The sequence below is a fragment of the Manacus candei genome, unplaced genomic scaffold, assembly GCF_025592945.1.
Source record: "Manacus candei isolate 608988 ecotype Guabito, Panama unplaced genomic scaffold, ASM2559294v1 h1tg000002l, whole genome shotgun sequence".
In the NCBI taxonomy this organism is placed as follows: Eukaryota; Metazoa; Chordata; class Aves; order Passeriformes; family Pipridae; genus Manacus; species Manacus candei.
Genome location: NW_026138050.1, coordinates 2,553,779 through 2,573,340, shown reverse-complemented (window position 1 = coordinate 2,573,340; position 19,562 = coordinate 2,553,779). Strand labels below are relative to the sequence as shown.

Genomic DNA, 19,562 nt, shown 5'->3' with positions numbered 1-19,562 from the left:
CGCGCCGCGCACCCGCCGCCACCTCCGCGCTCTCCGACCCTCCGCCGCCGCCGCGCGCGCGCGACCCGTCCAATCAGTAGCCGGCCCTCTGCGCTCGCGCCCGCCTCCCGACCAATCAGCGCGGGGCGGGGCGGGACGGGGGCGGTGCCGCCGGTGCCGGTAACGGCGGCGGGGCGGGGCGGGGCGCGCGCGCCGGTCGGTGCGCGCGTGCGAGGGGGCGGGGCCCGGGGGGCGGTGGCGGGCGCGCGCGTGCGCGGCGGGGCGGGGCGGGGCGCGGGGCGGCCCCGCGGCGATCCGGGATGTCGGGCCGGCTCCTGGTGACGTAGCGGGAAGGGCCGCGCCAGACCCCCCTCTCCCACCACCCCCCCGCCCGCCGCCGCCGCTGCTCCCCCGGCACGGCACGGGATACCCTCCCTTACACGCACGCCGACCTCCTCCGGTTTCCCCGCCATGGGCAGCGCCGCTGCGGCCGGAGCGGGCGGGGCGCCCGGGGCCGCCGCTGGGCATGTGCCAGGCCCGGCCGCCGCGTGAGCACCGACACCACCGGCAGCGTTGTCTGCGCCCGCCCCGGGCCGAGCCGTGAGTGTGCCCCGGCAGGGAGGGAGGGAGGGGACGGCAGCGGTGCGGGGAGGGGTCCCATCTCCCCGGGGGTGGGGGGGAGTGGTTGGCGCGGTCCCGGCGGCCCCGTGCTCACCCCCCGGTGCCCCGGGGCTCTCTCTCCCGGCAGGGCGGCGGGTGCCATGAGCAGCAGCCGCGCGTCCCCCGCCGCCGCCCGCCGCCGCCTGCAGCGCGGGGATCGATAGAGGCGGGGGCTGCGGACCAGCCATGGCCGGCAGCGGCTACACGGACCTGCGGGAGAAGCTCAAGTCCATGATGCCCTACCGGGACGGCCACAAAGGCGGCGGCGGGGGGGGCCTCCCGCGGGAACCCCCCGAGCCCCCCTACGACCGCAAGCGGCGGCACCAGGAGGACTCCGGCTCCGAGCCCAGCGACTACGAGGAGCAGAAGGAGGAGGAGGAAGCCCGGAAAGTGAAGAGCGGCATCCGCCAGCTTCGCCTGTTCAGCGCCGAGGAGTGCGCCAAGATCGAGGCGCGCATCGAGGACGTGGTGTCCCGGGCCGAGAAGGGGCTCTACAAGGAGCACACGGTGGACCGGGCGCCGCTGCGGAACAAGTATTTTTTCGGGGAAGGCTACACCTACGGGTCCCAGCTGCAGAGGAGAGGGCCTGGCCAGGAGCGGCTGTACCCGCGGGGGGAGGTGGACGCCATCCCCGAGTGGGTGCACGACCTGGTGATCAGGAAGCTGGTGGAGCACCGGGTGATCCCCGAGGGCTTTGTGAACAGTGCCGTCATCAACGACTACCAGCCGGGGGGCTGCATTGTCTCCCACGTTGACCCCATCCATATCTTTGAGAGGCCCATCGTGTCCGTCTCCTTCTTCAGCGACTCGGCGCTCTGCTTCGGGTGTAAATTCCAGTTCAAGCCCATCAGGGTCTCGGAGCCCGTTCTCTTCCTGCCTGTGAAGAGGGGAAGCGTCACGGTGCTCAGGTAACTCGCCCGCGTTGCCGGGGCTCGGTTGTGTAACGCGGATCACGAGGCTCGTGGATGCGCCCCGACGGCGCCTCGGGCTCCATCTCCCTCGCCTGTAGACACGCACAGGGTTTCACTGTGGTGGAAGGGGTAAGGCAGGGATTTGGGGACGGTCCTGCTGCTGTGGTGGGTGAGGATTTGGGAGGGTGCCCTCTCCATGGGGTTTGAGGCGAGTCCTGGTGGGAGTGTGGCCACTCGCCGAGCTGAGCTTAGCTGTAGTTTCCCGTAAATGGTTAAAATAACACGTCGAAACACAAAATGGATCCTGTGCCCAAGAGTGGTCAGACGTGTTATTTTAACTGTTAACTGAGCAGCTGGTTGGGACTGGACTCCTGGGACTATTCTTAGCTCGGCCAGTGCCTCCCTGACCTGACCTTAAACGTGTAGAGGAGGTGTGAATGGCCTTGTCTTCCCAATCTGTAAACTGGGAATACTGAACCCTTCCCTGCCTGGTGACGATAGGGAGACCAGGACCCGAGTGCAGAGTCCTGTGGGATTGTCACTTGGAAGCACAGCAGGTCACAGGCAGGAAAGGACTTTACGTGTGATGAGGAAGAGCTGTGGAGGTGGAATGACCTGCCCAAGGTCATGCAGCTGGTCGGCAGTAAAGCTGGGATTGGCACTGGGAAACGCCTGCTTCCTAATCCCGCTGCCTTCCTGGCACGGGCTGGGAGGGAGAGCAGGCAGGTGAGGGGACAAGAAGGTAAGAGGACAGGCAGGACTGGAGCGTACGGACCCACCAGTGTCCAGCTCCTGGGGAGGGCAGCTCGAAGCCTGGCACCAGGGCTACCAGTTCCTTGTATCCCTGAAGGTCAGAGTGCTCCTTGCCAGGAGCAGGGATCACCGGGACCCTGCCAGCAGTGCTCTGAGCTACCAACTTATCCTCGTTTGAGTGGCTATTTTTTGGGCTGGTGAAGGTCCAGGCCGGTTTTCTGGGCTCCCAGGCTGTAACACAATCTCTTGCTTTGGCTTGTAAAGTGATCGCCGCAGGGTTCGGGAAGGAATTTTTCCCCCCACATACACACGGCCTCCTTGACTGGTGCATCAATAATAAATGCTGAGATCTCGCGTAGCTTTTATCTCGGAAAAGCTGCACAAACATTAACTAATCCTCGCCATACCCCAGCGTTAGGTAACTTCTGTGGATTAGCCAGAGATGAGGGGGGCTGTGGAGGGAATCGGGAACAGCACTGGGGACGTTTTCTCTCTCTCTAGTGGGTTGACCAGGGCGGAGGGGGCAGAGGTCAGGGTGATTTTGTGAAATAGGACCCGAGGGGACTCATCCTACCCCATGTCCTTTTACTGCAGAGCAAGTTCCATTCACCCTAGGGATGGAGACTGCCGGCTGTAAGGCAGCCACTCCGCTCCCTCACTTCCCCAAGACACCAGGAGGGAAACTTTCTACCCTAATTTTCCTGCTGGTGATGAGAGTCTCTCTGCTGTCTTTCCCCGTTGGGTCTGGATAAATAGTTATTCTTTCTTTCACAGCCAGAGGCATTTTTTTTTTATTTTTTATAACCTAACAGAGGTCAGCCTCGAGTCTTGCAGTCAAAGCCACTCGGAAAACTCATGGCCTTATGTCTGCAGGAGGATTGGGACTCTGCAGTGGAGGATGGTGGGAGGAAGAAGAGGTGCTTTCACTGCTCCAGGACCAGAGAATGATGTTTTCTTATCCCAGACCTTGCTCTTCCCTCAGAACTGCTGGGAAGAGGCACTGGCTCAGGGCTCCCAGGATTGACGTGTGGTGTCTCCCGGGGTCTCTGGGTTGTTGACCAGCGTCACTCAGCTGCTGAAACCAGTTTATTAACGTGGCTGAAGCAACTGCACAAACCAAATGAAGTATCTTTTCTCTCCAGTGTCTTTTCCCTGCAAATCGAAGGGCTGCTTTCTCCTTTTGCCGCTTCATCACGGTCAGATGTTCTGCTTTCCAACAAATAATAGACTTTAGGATGGATTATTTCAATTTTGGTACAGCAATTAGCAGATACTTAGCACTCACTTAAGATGAGATTCTGCCAAAGTGATTGTTCTGCTTTGATATGATCCTGGCTGGAATCGAAATCTTTGCCTCACAGCAGATCTCCTTACCTCCCCTCTAACCCCAACAGTTTAGGAGGAGCAGGAGAGGTGCAGATTGTTGGTAGGCTCTCAGGGGTGTATCACCAAATCCATCCCTTGGTTATGATTAAGTCAACTCCCCAAACTTGGCGTTTTCTGCTGTGGGTAAACAGTTACTGGAGGCAGTTGCCCTGGAGATGGGGAACGGGTGCAGATAGAAGTGGCATGCCTGTAATGTCTGGGATTCAAATCCTGCTGGGTCAGTGGCTGCTCCTGGCCTGCTGCCTTTTGGGGAAGCCAGGGTAGCCTGTGGAAGTCAGGAGGATCTAAGGGAAAGCTGTTGGATCCCTCTCTTTGACCTCACAGCGTTCTCAGTCTGTCCCCAGATCACACCTGTCCTGTTCTTGCTCTCAGCAGCCTGTTCCCAGTTCTCCTCCTGATTTCAGAGCCGCCTACCCAGCAGGGATTTTGCATTGAGGCTTTCCCCATATCCCTCCCTTGACTTTGCCTGCCCTGAAGCAGGATGTGGTGTTTGCCAACAATGAACCTGCTGGAAAGGGTTCAGACCTCAAACTACAGGTGAGGTGGAACAGAATTCACCTGCCTGGGCTGTGCCCCTCTGCCAGAAACCAAAGGCTGAGCCAACCCATGACCTGCTAATGAGCCCTTCCCTCTTCCAGCAAGGCCCTTTTTCCTCTCCTTTCTCATCTGCAGGGAAGATTTGCCTTTGTAGGTTTTGAGATTTAGAAGACAACCTCCTCCAATCTCCTCTTCTGCAGCCCTGGGAAGCAGGTGCTCCTGCAGGTTTGTCCCACTGCCAGCCAGTCCAAGAGGAAGCATCACCTCAGTGTGTGCTACTGGATCCTAGTCCTGTGGCCCATCAGCTCTTGGGGGGGGGGGGGAATGCTGGCTGCACCACATTTGTGGGTTTTCTTTTTTTAGCAATAATTTGATAAGCATCAATCGATTGAACCAGTGGGGAGGAGATGGAGGAATTTGCCTGTTCATCTGGGGAACGTGTGCTTTGACAATGCTTAGGCTGGGAAAAAGGGAGGGAGCTGGGGGATGCAGATCCAGCTGGGATGGGGGGTTCCATCCGGATCCCTGCCCTGCAGCTGCTGTCAGAGGTAGCAAATCTCAACACTGAAGCTGCCAGGAATGTTTTCTCAGCGCCGTGGTTGGAAATAGTGCAGCTGCAGTTGGAGGAATGAATGGCACAGGTAACATTTCCCAAGTTCTGGGAGCTGGTGTGCCATGTGGGCTTCCCTCCCGCAGCTGGAGAGTGCTCCAGGTCATCTCCTGGCTGTTTGTGATGGCAGGGAAACACTGTGATGTGTGTCCCTCCTGTTGTCTCCAGGCATGCCTGGTGGCGCATAATCAGAGCTGCTTGGAGTCACTGGAGGATGAACCTGCTTCCTTCCCAGCTGGAGGAATCTCTCTGCAGCTGCCTGCATTAGATGCTTTTCCAAAAAAGCCTGATCCCTCTGAACAAGCCGTTGGTGCAGAGGAAGTTCTGCGTGTGCCAGTGGTGATGAGGCAGAGATTTGTTCGAGCTCTGCTCAGACTGGTCGGTGTCACATCCATGGTTTGTGGCAGGAGCTCTCCTGAGCCACAAGTAAAGCCTTGAGTTGCCCAAACCCTGCAGTGGGCCAGGTCCCTGTGCCTCTGAGCTGGCCTGGCTGTCCTCGGGACGTGTCGTCATAGAAATGTTTCTTGTTAGAGACTCTGCAGAATTTCAGGGCCTCCTTTCTGGTGATGTCTGCACAGAAAAATTCCACTTTCATCTCCATGTGAATCAGTTCTGTAGTGGCTCTTGTGGATTGAGAAGGAGACTCAGGGAGGAGTTGGCTGTGTAAGGTCTGACAGTTTGGAGTTGGGGTGGGTTGAGGGGGGCGTGTGGGTAACATCAGCACCTCCCTGTGTTCTTCTGAAAAACACTCTGGGATAGAGATATCCTTTTCAGGTGTTCTCCTGGGCAGGATTTAGGGTTTTCCTTAGCAAATTGCTTTGGGTTTGTTTTCTGGACAAGAAATCTGTGGGTAGACCCATTATGGGTATTTTTCCCCAGTGTCTGCCCCTTCACCCATCATCGGGGTGTGCAAGGCTGGGCAGTGGGTGAGAAGTTTTTGCTGGCACAAGGCAGCATAAGTATGACACAACCAAATAATCTTTTTCTTCCATTTTTCTGCCTGTGCAGAGAGACACCGTCACTGTATGGGATATGGTGCAAGCAGTGTTTTCTCACACCAGTAAGGCACTGGGGCAGACTGGTGCCCTTTAGGACCTCAGACTGGAGTACTGGGGCTATTGCTTTGGTGCTGCCTATGTGCATCTGGGGCCACGAACTCTTCCTGGGGCCACTCTGGGACGGATCTGGGAAGGGGATTCCTGCCTGGGGAGTGAGAAGGAGTGTCCAGGCTGACATCTCATGATAGAGAGCACGTCTGGAAACAGACCTTTTCCTGATGTTCAGGGTGTTGCCGAGGATGTGCCAAGTTGAATGTTAACGTGGGTGATATTCATGAATTCGCTGGAGCCTGACGCAGAGATTCCTGGAACGTAAAAGAGCATCACCGTAAGCCCCTTGGCATAACACTGTCGTGTTCTGCAGTGCCTGGAGGGCGGGGGGCATGGACATCACCCCTGTTTTAACTGATCAGGACTTATGCTTTTTAACTCTCCTCCCAAAGCAGTAGGTCTGTCTTTGAGGAGAGGTGCGTGTTTCTGGGTGAGTGGGTGGGTTATCTAACCAGATCAAGGAAACCCGGTCCCGTCCCCGGAGAAGACTTGCGTGTGTAAGATGTGTTCTGTGCTCTGAGTGTCCTGAATAACCTGCCAGCCCCTGACCCTGGCCGTGCTTCTGAGGGCTGCCTGGCAGCTGGTGTGCCAGGAAAAGCCTGGTGGGGACCACGGGCCTGGTGATTTCTGCTTCAGGTTAAACAGCACGGGGGTGTGCCAGCGTTGTGTGGCTTCGGCAGCCTTTGCCCAAATCCCTTTCAAGGTGCTCCTGCCCTTGTCAGGCGTTCCAGGAGGCTCTGAAGGTGTTTAGCTTCTCTCTTTCCCATGCTGGAGTCTAGAAGGCTCTGTGAGAGCTGACACTCTCCAAACGGCAGGTAGAGGGCAGGCCCCACTCTCGGACCTGCTGGCTGGAACCATGGGAGTGACGGGATGAGCAGGGGTGGTGGCTGCTCTCCATGGACCCACTGTGATTTCACCTGCTCGACAACAGAAGTAGCCACGAGAAAAATGCTCCAGTGTTTTGTAGGAAGCTGAGGTCGTCCTTGGCCTTGGCTTTTCTCCAGCCTGCTGGAAACATGGAGTATCCGAAGTCACCTCACACAGTGAAACACTCCTGCCCAGAGCGGCTGCTGCTTGAGCCTGGGGTCGTTTTCCTCAGCCCAGGGAGCTGTTTCTCCCTGTAACAGGGAGGTTTTGGGAGTGCAGCTTGGTTTGCAGGTCTGAGTTTGAAGGTTATAACCCAAGTGCATTGGGTTGGGGTTGGTGATGTTCGTATCATGGCTGAGGATGTGAGGATGTGCCATGTGATGGGGAACAGGGAGGATGAGGGTGCTGAGAGAATCTGTGCCCAGGTGAGGGGGGTGAGAGGCTCAACTCTTGCCATCACTGCACCCCTCCATGACTAACAAATCTCACTGACTCTGGTACGTGTTCACGTCTGGGTGTGCTGCACATCTCAGCATGAGAGATGGCTTTTCTCAGGGATGTGCGTGAGGAGATTCTTCGGAGGAACGTGCTGATTTTTCCCCTGTTGCTTTCTAATTTCTTTGTAAATGAATTGTCTGAATTTACAATCCATACACGCATTTCCACATGTCTTATTTCACAGCGCTGTAGCAGGTGGCAGTTTCCTCTGATGTACGCTAAAAAATTGAGTCCTAAAGCCCCCCCCCCAAAAAAAAACACCCTGGCTGTCCACATTGTTTCCCAATGTTTGTTCTTTCCTACAAGTCTATCTCCAGCGTGTCTGGGGAATGGTGTTTGGAGGAGGAATTCCTGGTGGAAGTTTGGAAATACTGGCCAAAATGAGTTGTGGAGACTGGAAACCACTTTCTGCCTCTGCCTGGCATGTCTCTCACAGTGGCTTTTTGTTTCTGTTGTCAGTGGGTATGCGGCCGACGAAATCACACACTGTATTCGACCACAGGACATCAAGGAGAGAAGAGCTGTCATCATCCTGAGGAAGTAAGTGTGGAAGCCCTCCAGACAGTAAGATAAACGTGGATGTGGTGTCGTGATGTTTAAACACTTAAAAACTGTCTTGCTTGTTAATTTGCTGGCTTGATCTTACACCTTGATTAGATGTCACTCTGACACTCTTGCCGTACCCGGCAGTGGAAGTAGCTGGAACCAGTTCCTGCAGAGTTAATCACTTCTTGGCTCTGTGAGCAGCACTTCATTGAAAGGGCTGGGGTTGCAAGCCCTGTTGGTGTCCAAACACCTGTCTTTCCTTGGCTGCCCAGCTCCAAACAGCTCAGATTTCAAACTGTCTTGTTTTGGGTTGTGTATTCAGGTGTCTGGTCATATGATACCTCCCTGTGTGAGTTACCTGGACAGTCCTTTGAAGCTGATGCTTGTGATGAAGAATCTCCTATAAAAGCAGATTAAGTTTACGTGGTAGCGTGGCCTTTGTTTCCTGGGGAGAGGGAGGAAGACACTGACTTGGGAGGGAAACAAAGTGAATTCAGTGCTCACTTTACAGGGTTTGTCCTTCGAGTCTGTGTTGGGAAGCCAAGCTCTCTAAGCTGTTTTAGAAACATGCTTCCTGTTCTAGTATTTACACTGTCTTGATGGCATTTCATCTTAAGAAAATGGAGAAAAAATAAGCCAACCCCACCCCAAACTCCCTCAAGTATTACCTTTTTTTGTGCCCAGAAATGTCCTCTCTCATCAGTTCCTTCTACTAGGAGACCAAAAAATGTGACTGGCACACATTGACCCATGGTGACTGTGACTTAGAAGGTGTTAGCAGTAATTCTGCTGTCAAGAAATCTTTTTGTAAGTGAAAACACAACGATTTTGAGTCCTGTAAACCCAACCAAAAGCGTGGGCATTGGTGGCAGGGCTTGTGGTTCTGGCCAGGCTGGCACAAGGCTATCAGGCAAATGGTGTGGATTCAGACTGGATGAGCTTTTGGATGGCTTAGTTGGTTTCAAAACAAGCCTGGCAACGTTGTGAAGATATGGCACAAAGCCAGTGGAGCGGAGTTGGACATCTGGTTAGAGAGACCCATGAAATGAAGGCAGAAAAAACAGCAGCCCCGAGGCATTAGCCAGGCAAAATCAGCCCAGACTCAGGGAGGCAGGATGAGATGTGGCAGGAGATAGAGTGGGATGAAAGACAGGATGTAGCCAAACCACCCCACAGCTGGTTACGGCCACATGAGGTTTGGGGTGAGGGGGTTGTGATAAGAACTTAAAGCTGTTGTGTTCATGGTGTTGGTGCAACCAACGAAAAGCAGCACGAGTGCTGACGAGGAGGCATCTCCAAGTCGTGTAGCTGCTTTGGTTGGGATTTAGGATAGAGAAGCTGCCTGTTCTTGGTTGTGGAGCAGTTCCCTGGAAAAGACAGACTCGGATAAATAAGCTAAAGCTGCCCAATATCTGTTGCAGATATTGAAAATACCTGTTTAAACTGGCTCTGCCTCTTGCTTTCTCCAGCCTCTGTAAGCTGAGAATGTTGGGTTATTTCAGTCTAACCTGGCTGCCATCAAAGTGCAACTGAGCAAAAAAGGGACCTTGAAGCTCATCTATTCCAACCCCCTGCCATGGGCAGGGACACCTTCCACTAGACCAGGTTGCTCCAAGCCCTGTCCAACCTGGCCTTGGACACTTTCAAACATGGGAAGTCCTCAGCCTCTCTGGGCAAAGCTGTGCCAGTGCCTCACTACCCTCAGAGTAAAGGATTTCTTTCTAATATCTAATCTAAATCTATCTGCCCATGTAAAAAGTAGCTCTCCCTGTTCTTTATAAGCCTCCTTTAAATCCTGGAAGGAGCAGTGGTGTAGCCAGCTGACCTGGTGCATCACTGCTGAGGAGACAAAGCCTGCAGCTCCTACCAGAGCCATACCAGCTGTGTTTGCTCAGCCATCCCTCTCCAGCAGCGTGTCCTTCTGCCTTCCCCTCATTTTTGGGGTCTGATTTGCTTAACATTAGAGCAGAAGTGTCTCTGCCCAGTCACACAGCCGTGGGCTGACCTGACTGACAGGCCAGGCACAACCACACGGAGGTTTTTCTCTTGAGCAAAGCGGAACCCCCCCCTGGTGATTCTTTCCGTGTAACCTCTGCAGAGCTTAGCAGCCCTGGTGAATCCATGGCAATTCCCTGTTTGCCACAGGCCGTGCTCCAGCTGCTGCCAAATAGAGCTTATTAATTGCTGTTTATCCCTGGCGAGGGCGGCCATCTCCCGGTGTTCCGTGTGTGTCCGTGCGCGCGCGGCGGGGCCGCGGTGACCCCTGTCTGAGCTGTGTCCCCACGCCCTGGATCACTGCACAAATGCCACTCCCGATTCCCGGATCACACGACTTTTCTCTGAAACAGTGTGTTATGCAATCGGGAAGGCAGCTACTTCCGCTGGTGGCCTGCTAGCACGGCAGGGTTGGGAGCAGCCCGCGGCCTCGTAAAACTCCTCTTCCTCGTTTTTGTGGTAAGGATCAGCCCTGAGCTTCCCAGCGGGATCAGATCAGCTGGGTCACCCCAGTTGGAGCTGGGATGTTCAGCTCTGAACGTGAGATCCTGCTGGGTCCCAGACACGTTTGCATTTGGCTCTGCTCTTGCCTCTGCTCCGAGCGTGTTTTCGCTGACAGCGGCAGGAGAACAAAGCTGTGGGAGCTGGAGGAGCAGCAGGATTTTGCAGGATGCTCCAGAGCAGCGTGGTTACCAAGTAGGTCATAAACACCTCAGTGCTGTAGGGTGATGATATTGAGTGTTTTCCTGCGTGTCAGAGCACAGGGCTGTGGGAGCCAGCGAGGTTTGGAAGTGCTTTGAGCGAGAGTGGAGGAACCTGCTCTCAATTTCGTGAGGTGCTGGAAGAGGTAACGTGGGAGGGGGGGATAGAAATGAGACCAATCTATTGAAGTGGGTCTTGAAAGTAATTTTAGAGGGTTTCTGCTGCCATTCTGCTTCATAAATAGGAGTTACTCTGTTTAACTTGAACCTGCTCCTGCCCTGCTCTGTGGCCAGAGGGAGCATGGCTGGTGTTCCCTTGCCCTTCCAGTGTATTGGAGGGTTGGTTTGTTTGAATTGCAGCCCTGCAGTTGCTGTTGTATTTGAAAGATATTTAAACCACCTTGTCTGAGGCAGGATCAGCAATGCCTTTGGTGTTCTGGCTGGACTGGGTCCAGTCCTGGAGCTGAGAACAGCTCAGGACAACAGTGTGAACTATCACAGGCTCCAGCCTGGCAGCTGCCTGTGGAAGTGTTCCTTGCTTCTGGCATGCTGGGCAAACTCGGGCTGCCATGCCCAGCATTACCTGTGCCAGCCTGGCATCGCCCTGCTTAACTGAAGAGGCTCTCCCCAGTGGCAGAGTGTACCTTGGCAGCTGGATGTGCTTCCTAACGGGAGTTTAGGTTGGGATTCTCCTGTGGAAACCTCCCTCAGGAGCTAAAGTTCAGCACAGTAGAACAAGTAGTGATTTTCCCCTTTCTTTTACCCAGACCCCTTCTGTAGTCCCTCCTTATCCTAAGGAGGGAGACAGACTGCAACAACAGCATCAGGGTGCCTTTCCTTCTGGGAAGTAGCTTGGATCCTCCTGAAATCAGCAGCTCTGGAGCACCAGCACCTTTTACTATATTTTACCCATTCTTAGGCTTCACTCTGTGTTTTGAAATAGACTTCAGCAGAGTTTATAACTTGAGCCTGGTGACTGTGCTGTGCTTGGAGATGGTCACAGCACTGGGATAAGATGCTGCTCCGTCGAGTTTTCATTCCTGCTGCCTCCCTCCACGTGTGTGTGGCTGCAGTCATGGCTGGGCCAGCAGCAGTTCTCCTCTGGGATGAGCTGTGTTTGCTCTCTGGTGTATCCTGAGCGTGTGCTGTGCTGCTGGAAAGGACATGGTGCAGCTTCTGTTTGCTACACCCGCTCCTGACTCGTACTTCAACTCTTTGCACCTCTTAGTCAAGCTGAGGAACACCTGACCCTGTGAGATCTGTGGGCAGGAGGGAGTTTCCAGGTGGAAGCAGTTATTACTGTTGGAGGTGGTGATGAATTTTGCAGGACATCTCCCACCCAGGTGGATTAACTGGAGCTGTGAGTTATTGACGAGTCACTGTGATTTCACAGCTGCTCCTGCACCTCTGCTCTGGGGTTGCAGTGAGCCAGCACCTCTTGCATTCACCTCATGGCTACGTGTCCCTGTGCTTCCTCTTTCCTCTTGTAGGACAAGGGGGAATGGCTTCAAATTTGAAGAGAGCAGGTTTAGATTGGCTATTAGTAGAAAACTCTTCCCTGTGTGGATGGTGAGGCCCTGGCACAGGTTGCCCAGAGAAGCTGTGGCTGCCCCATCCTTGAAGTGTCCAGGGCCAGGTTGGGTGGAACTTGGGGCAACCTGGGATGGTGGAAAGTGTCCCTGCCCATGGCACAGGGCTGGAATGGAGTGAGCTTTGAGGTCCCTTCTAACCCAAACCATTCCATGATTCTATGAAGCTTGAAGTACCAAAAAGCTGCAGCTTGTTCTTCTCTGGAGTGTGGTATCCTGCCCCTCCTCCTGAGCTGTGTGGCTGGGATGGAGGGCTCTCCTGCGGCACATCCCAGGCAGATATTTGCTGCAGCACACTGGTGGTTCTGTAGAAACTCCTTGCAAATTCTCTTCTCTTTAAATATTTGCAGAACAAGACTAGATGCACCTCGATTGGAAACAAAATCCCTGAGTAGCTCTGTGTTGCCACCAGGTTATAACTCTGACCGTCTATCAGGAAGCAACCGGGACCAGATCCTGAAACCAAAGCGGTCCCATCGCAAAGCAGATCCTGATGCTGCTCACAGGTAGGATGATCTCTCCCAAGGGCAATGTTTGGGATGGGGTCTCTGGGTCAGTGCATGGTTGAGGTCCTTGGCTGCACAACACACTTAAAAACACTTTAAAAAAACCTGGCAGGTGCTTTCTGTGGTGCCAAGATCTGTTTTATCAGAATGAGCTCTTTATATGTTGCTCCCAGACTTGTGGAGGCTGAGCTCTGGCTGTAAGCAGCTTACATTGTTTATCCTGTGAGTGGCATAATGAAGAAGCAATAGATTTGGCTGGCTTTTGATAATGCAGTCATTCAGAACAATAGTTTCCCTGCAGCTAATCATTTTTGACCTCTATTGCCAAGCAACCTGTGCAGCTGCATTAAACTATATTATGAAAGCAGTCCTGGGAGAGAACATGAGGGTTTGCTATCTGGGAAAGGTGAAGGCCTTTTGGGAAGCTTCTCAGACCTGTTGTGATTCCAGAGCTGCGTGGGTATATTTTTATGTGAGAAACCAGACTGTGTGGATGCTTAAGCCTGACCTTCAGGGAAGCTCCTTGCCAAGGTCTCAGACAGCTTGAACTCTGCAGCAAGGCTTCCCTTAAACACCTTGGTGTGAACACACCAATAGCCCTGAGTGATAGCCAGTCTGCCAGCTGGCCTGGATAGTCCAGTTCCAGAGCTTCCTGAGGATTGAGGTGGCATTCTCTCTGCACACTAGATACAGCCTAAAAGTTGCCTTGGTCGTGGGACTTGGCTGCTGTGTGGTCCCAGCCCTGTTTCAGCCTGTCCTGGAGGGAGGAGGGTGGGGATGGCTTGTTTGTGAGCTGTGTTCATTCACCTGGATGCAGGCTGGGAAGATGGATGAAGAATTGAAGCTGGCCTGCAAATGCAGCCTCCCTCCGAGCACGCAGTGTCCGATTAGGGAAGCGATCATGCAGGACAAATGTGCAGATCTGTCAGAGCTGTTTTTCAGCCTGATGTGACCTTATCAGGGTGTGGGGGATGGCTTGCATAGGCTCCTGCAGCAGATGGGTGTGAAAAACATGTTTTTCTCTTCCTGTGGCCTCAAAGACTCCAGTATAACAGGTAATTAGCATGGTATTTATTAGTGGTATCTCAGAGGAACCACTCAGATAAAATAAGGGGGTCTGTGCAGCCCACCAGCCCAGTCCTGCTATGAAGTGATCAGAGGCAGTTCTGCAAAAATAACAATTGCACTGTGCTAATGTTTTGAGAGGACAAAAGATTTTGGAGCTGTGCTGTGATCCTACACCATGAGGAGCTCAGCTCTGTGCTGGGAGTTCTGATGCAGGAAACAGACCCCACTGCCCAAGGGATGTTTCTTGGGGCCACAAGCTGTACTTAAAAAAACCCAGAGGTGACTGGGCTGTTTGGAAGTGTTCCTGGTGGAGATTAAAGACCGAAGCTTGCCCTGGGAAGGGGAAGGACTTGCACCATCAAAGCAAATTCTCAGCTCCCCGTGGGAAGTGCAACTTGGTGATTTGTTCCTGCTCTGCCGAGTGCCCGGTGCTGGGAAGGCGGTGTGGAAGCAGGCAGGGCTGTCACTCCGAGTGTGCAGCACTGCAATGTCCGCAGGAGGAATGCCTGCATCCCACCCTGGCTGTGCTCTCACTCTCCTGCTTTCTCTCTCTCCCTAGGCCACGGATCCTGGAAATGGATAAAGAGGAGAACAGGCGCTCGGTCCTCTTACCAAAACATAGGAGACGGAGCAACTTCAGCTCCGAGAACTATTGGCGACGGTCGTACGAGTACACGGAGGACTGTGAGGAGGAGGAGGAGGAGGACGGCAGCCCGGCCAGGAAAGTTAAAATGAGGCGGCACTGAGGATTGCTCTTTCCAGGCTCGTGGAGCTGATGAGATTGGCCTCCAGTCTGTGAAAACTTTTCTCCTCCCTCTGGCTATCTTCCATCTAGCTTCAGTTTTGGTTTTTCCTTTCAGGCTGAAGAGTAAACAGGAAGGATTTGAGTTTTATGAATGGAGGAATGCTGAGACATACGTAAGGATGGAACATGTCCAGTGCACATGCTGTCCTGAGTCATGGGTCGAGCGGGCATCTCTCCCTTAGGAAGCAGATAAAGTTATGCCAGGCTGTCTGTTGGGATTTCTTTTGAAAACACCAAAAAGTTTAACTGTTTCATTGCGCAAGATTCGAGAATTGTATTTTTGTTTTTGTTTGTTTGTTTTTTTCGCTTTAACACTCTTCCTTTCCAAATGTTCTAAATATGATGTTTGACCCCAGGAGCTGAAATTCCATGGTGGCATCATGTTCCTTGTTTTACCAAAGGGCTCCTTGGTCTGCTCTTTCCTGGTGGTTGTTGGGTCTGTTTTAAGGGTGCCCTGCAGTAACTGGAAGTTTGAAGCTTTGCAGACCCCTCTTACTGCGATTGATTTCAAAGGGTTTAGGACATTTTCGTTGCACTTTAGTGTTTTAAATGCAGTAGGTTTCCTTTCCAGACCCTTTTCCCAAGCCAGCGTGGGCTCGCAGCCTTGTGTCCCTGCGCTGCCCTCTCCGAGAAGAATGTACTAGAGCTCTGGTTTCTCAGTGCTGATCTGACAGGGGTGTGTTGTTGTGTTGTGATTGAGGAGGAAGGAATCATGGCTGGCTTCCCTGAGGATGGCCCAGCATTGTCCTGAGATCCATATTGGAACCTTGGGGCTGGCGAGTGAGGGATCACACTGAGTATGTGCTGCTTCCCAGAGCTGGGGATAGCGAGGAGGAGTAGGAGAGACGCTGTGCTTGTGAGGGCGTGTGCCTTGGGACCCCGGAGAGGAGCTGTTCTCCACTGCCCCTTTCAGGTGGAGAGAGTTGAGAGGCACAGCATCCCAGCACAGTGTCCCATCCCAAGGGACTGGCTGTGCTCTGCCAGAGCAGGAACAGGCGCTGCCGTGGCCTTGGCCGTGGTCTGTCCCCTCCAAGGCTGGGAGTGGGGACACTGCAGGGGTCTAGTTTGGCCCCGGTTCAGTGCATCCAGCACTGAAGTTGCCTGCCTTCTCCTGCCTGTATTCCCATGGTAGGGAGCTTTCTGGTTGCTACAGGAAATGCTGAGACGAATCAGGCATTCAGCCCTGTGGAGTTGTGTTAGAACATCTGCCTCCATCCTCCTCTTCTCCCACCCGGTTTGTGTTAGCCCAGACCAAAGCCTTGGCGTTTGCAAAGTTTTGGGGCCCGACACCATATTTAGAACCCTACTTTTAAGGAAAACTTCCTCCAGTTGATTCTTTGAACCCAAGTGTTGGCAGTTGTAAGGAGTAGTCTTATTTTTAAATTTTTACTGCTTTTCCCTCCTTCCAATTGTAGTTTTTCTTAGTGCTGTGTCCCCCACACACTTCGTGGTCTGCACGCTTGGCAATAAAAAGATGTAATATATTTTGAAACCCGTTTGCTGCTGTCTTGAGGGGCTCCTGGTCTAAAATAGCCACCCAGGCATTTGTTCCCTGCAGAATACGTGCTGACATCTGGATCCCACTGTCCTTTTCCTTCCCTGCTGATTATTTCTGCAGCTCCTGGCGCTCGCCTGTTGTTGGGGTTCTGCTCAGGCTGGATCTTGTGGTCACAGTAGCACGGGGGATGTTGCCATCACCTTCAGCACAGTGCTGGTCTGTGGGGGTCTGTACCTGAGGTACCCCGTGCCTGTCTCTTGATTATTTTATCCGATTGCTTTCCTGGTGAGAGCCCCTGCTGGCTCCATGCCAAGGTACAGGCAGAGCCTTTGAAGGAACCCATCTTATCTGCCCAGAAATCTGAAAGCTCATGCTTCTGCCACTTCTGAAACCTTTAAAATGCCATTTTCAGACCACACGTAGCATTTGAAGCGATGTTCCTCGCCCTCCCAGCTTCCTGCTGCGAATCCAGGCCAGCTCTTGGCTACAAACCCCTTGTTTTGGAAAGCTTGGCATCCCCCTGATTGCAAAACCGCATGTGGGGAGCAGCAATCCCTTCTCCTCCTTATGGCTTTGTCTTTCTGGATTCATCCTGGCTGTGCCCACCACAGCACCAGGCTCTGCCACGGGTGTGACAGTGACAGTGGTCACTGCTGGAGGTCTTGGCTCTCCCCTCTCCCTTCCTGGCTCCCAGTTTTATGCCTACCTCTGCGATACAGATACTCTACTCTGGTGTCAGCTCAAAACAAAGCTGGAGGCAGCCTGCCTTTCCGGTGGCAGCTTCCCAGAGCAGGATTCCCGTGGGATGAGGTGCCGGCTGTATCTCTGCTGAAGGCTGAACCAGGCATCCTGAGGTCTTACCTCTCGCCTGGTGTCAGGCATCACCTCATCCTGGTCCTTGTGCAGTCCTTATGTGTGCAAGTATCCTTTCCCAGCTTGTTTTGGAATTCCTGCATGCCATGGTTGGGAGCTCTTCCCTTCTCCCTTCCTCCCTGCCTCGCATCCGTGCAGTGGGTCAGAGCTGGCAGCCATGGCTGGGGGGGCAGGAGGAGCTCCAGCCACCATCTCATAGCTCACCTGGTTTTCAACCTGACTGGTTGGGGGTTGACACCTTGGAGAGAGAGAGGGAGCGGGGTGCAAGCAGTGGGACCCGCGGCATCCCTCGGGAGAGGAGTCCCCAGCGTGCAGGCAGGGCCATCTTCCCACTTGTACAGACATTTTCTATAGACACGGATGTATATGTGTAGATAACATGGTTTTTTAACTCTTTTGCACTGAACAACATCGGAGTGAAACCTGGATTCGAAACCAGAAGACACATTTTTCACGTGGGTCCAGAGGTCTGGATCCCTTGCTGTAACCTGTCTGGTGAAACTGTGGCTCGGAATTCCTGGTGATCCCACACCTTTTCTCTGTCGGGCTGCCCGCAGGCGTTGGGTCAGGCTGGTGCCATGGGGCTGGTGTGGGAGTGTGGAGGGCGGAGAGCTCCATTTTGGAGGCAAAACTTTTCCCATGTGCTCCGTGGGATGGGCTCACGCACAGCCCTGACCCCCTCGGCTTTGTCCTGTGTCTGATCCAGCTGTGTGGTCCGACCTCCTCTCCATCCACCCACAACGTGTCCTTGCTCAGCCCCAAACTAGGAATAAGGCTACATCCAGTGTGACAGTCCATGCTCCCAGACCCAGAGCCCAGACCAGGAGAACTGTCTTTCCTAAGGAAGGGGGAGGAAGGTGGGGTTCATCCCTAGTTCAGTGGGAGTCATCCCTGCTTTTCTGTGAAGAACAGGAGGAATTGGGGTTTGTTGCTGTTGCCCGTATCTCCAGAAGAGTCAGTGGTGGAATTATCCAAGCCCAAGGGTCAAAACAGCTGCCAGGCTTTGAGGAGGGCTCAGGGGGGCTGGGGTTGGACCCCCACCAGCAGCAAAGAGTCTTTTACCTGCCAAAAATGTTCCCTTTCCCCGTTGGGAGGAGAAACATTTGGCCAAGAAGCGCCTGTGCTCCTTCCTCTGCCCACACTTAACAAGTTCTGGCTGACTTTAATTTTGTTTTTTAAAAGATTCTAATTTTTTTTTTTGTTACCAATAAAAATAAAAATTAAAAAAAAAAAAAGATAAATAAAAAAGAAAGTGGCAATATTTTTTTCCGTAAGCTTTTCCTAGGAAAAAGCGTGGTTTGTAACAAAGTTGTACAGTTCTGAAGTTTGAGATACGAGAAGTACTGTGTGAAACGCTGTAAATGGGGCAGAGATTATTTTATGTACAGTCTGACGTGGGGGAATCTTTTAATTCTGGTTGATTCTTAGGAAGAATTTGGTTCTTCACTGTCAGGGTTTGGAATTTCATGGTTTCATTATTATTTTTTTTTCTTGTATAGATTGCTGCATTAATTGAATAAAAGCAGAAAGCATCGCTCTGCCTGCCTGTGTGGTGGTGCCGTGGGCTGGGATGTGCCTTGATTTCCCCAGGCAGAAAAGAGGTGGTTTGGAATGGGGAACTGGTTCTAAATAAAGGGAGTCACCGGCTCCCTGGGGATGGGGCAGCCAAATGTGGTGGCTGTGCCTCCTGAGCTGTCCTAGAATGCAGGGACAGGGCTTTCTGCCCTCCTCTTCCTCCTCCTGCAGCTCCCACCCTGTCCACAGCTGGAGCCTGGATCCAGATGGGCCCAGCACCCTCTGCTTCGGCCTCACGTGGAGCCCCTCACCCTCCTTGTGCCTTCCTCCTGCTGGAGGGAGATGGTGAGATGGGGGTGAGGTGCCAGAGAGGGGGTGGAAGGGGGCTGCTGGCCTCATGTGTGGCCTCCATTCTCCCTCCTCTCTTCCTCCTCTCGTGTTTGTCTTCTCTTCCTTCTCTCCTGTTCCTCCTCTCTTCTCCTTTTCCTCCTCTCCTTCCTCTCCTCTTGCTTTCACTCTCCTCTTCCTCTCTTCTTTCTCTCCTCTTCCCCCTCTTCCTCCCACCTTCTCTCCCTCTCCCCTCTGTTCTCTTCCTCCTCCTCTCCCTCCTCCCCAGCCATGACCCACATCTGGCTCCCTCCTCTCCACCCTCACTGCCCGGGGCTGTGCCTGTGGCTCAGACCCTCCATCCCTCCGTGAGCCCGTCGCTCCCCGCTCCCCCTCCAGGCTGTTTTCCGCCCCCAAACCCCGCGTCGCCCCAGAGCCGCATCTCCCCGGGCCGGGGTTAGTCAGCAGGGAGGGGAAGCCGTGCCCTGCCCGGGGTGAGTCACCCCAAAACCGGGCGCAGGGCAGATCGCTCCCCCTCCCACCTCGGGACGGTGCCGTGGGGGGAGTGGGGAACAGCATTCCCGGTGCCACGGTGGGAATAATGAGTCGCCAGCCAGGAATGAGGCTCGAACATTAATTTTGGGAGCCGGCGGGATGCTCCAGGCCCTGTGGCCGGGGCGCCGCCATGTTGATGCACCCCATGGCTGTGGGGCACACGGTGAGAACCTAAACCCACGACACCCCGAGTTCGTGGGGGCTTTGTGACCACGGTGACCGGGCTCGCGGTGCCCTCGCTGCCCCATGCGGATAGAAAAAGACGAAAGAAAAA

At 53.8% G+C, this 19,562-nt stretch overlaps 1 protein-coding gene across 1 annotated transcript; it reads left to right on the top strand.

Moving 5' to 3' along the window:
• The first annotated feature begins 260 nt into the window (after positions 1 to 260).
• ALKBH5 (alkB homolog 5, RNA demethylase) lies at positions 261 to 18,425 on the top strand. The gene is made up of 5 exons (XM_051778634.1): positions 261 to 579; positions 728 to 1,547; positions 7,770 to 7,850; positions 12,492 to 12,647; positions 14,275 to 18,425. Exons 2-5 carry the CDS (start codon positions 826 to 828, stop codon positions 14,459 to 14,461), a joined length of 1,146 nt encoding a protein of 381 aa, XP_051634594.1. The 5' UTR covers positions 261 to 579; positions 728 to 825; the 3' UTR covers positions 14,462 to 18,425.
• Positions 18,426 to 19,562: the final 1,137 nt, after the last annotated feature.

Bases quoted from the DNA above. Each gene is read 5' to 3' on its own strand.
- ALKBH5 (XM_051778634.1), top strand. From the start codon at position 826: ATGGCCGGCAGCGGCTACACGGACCTGCGGGAGAAGCTCAAGTCCATG. The intron at 1,548-7,769 runs GTAACTCGCCCG...TTCTGTTGTCAG, and splicing joins GGAAGCGTCACGGTGCTCAG to TGGGTATGCGGCCGACGAAA. The intron at 7,851-12,491 runs GTAAGTGTGGAA...AAATATTTGCAG, and splicing joins GCTGTCATCATCCTGAGGAA to AACAAGACTAGATGCACCTC.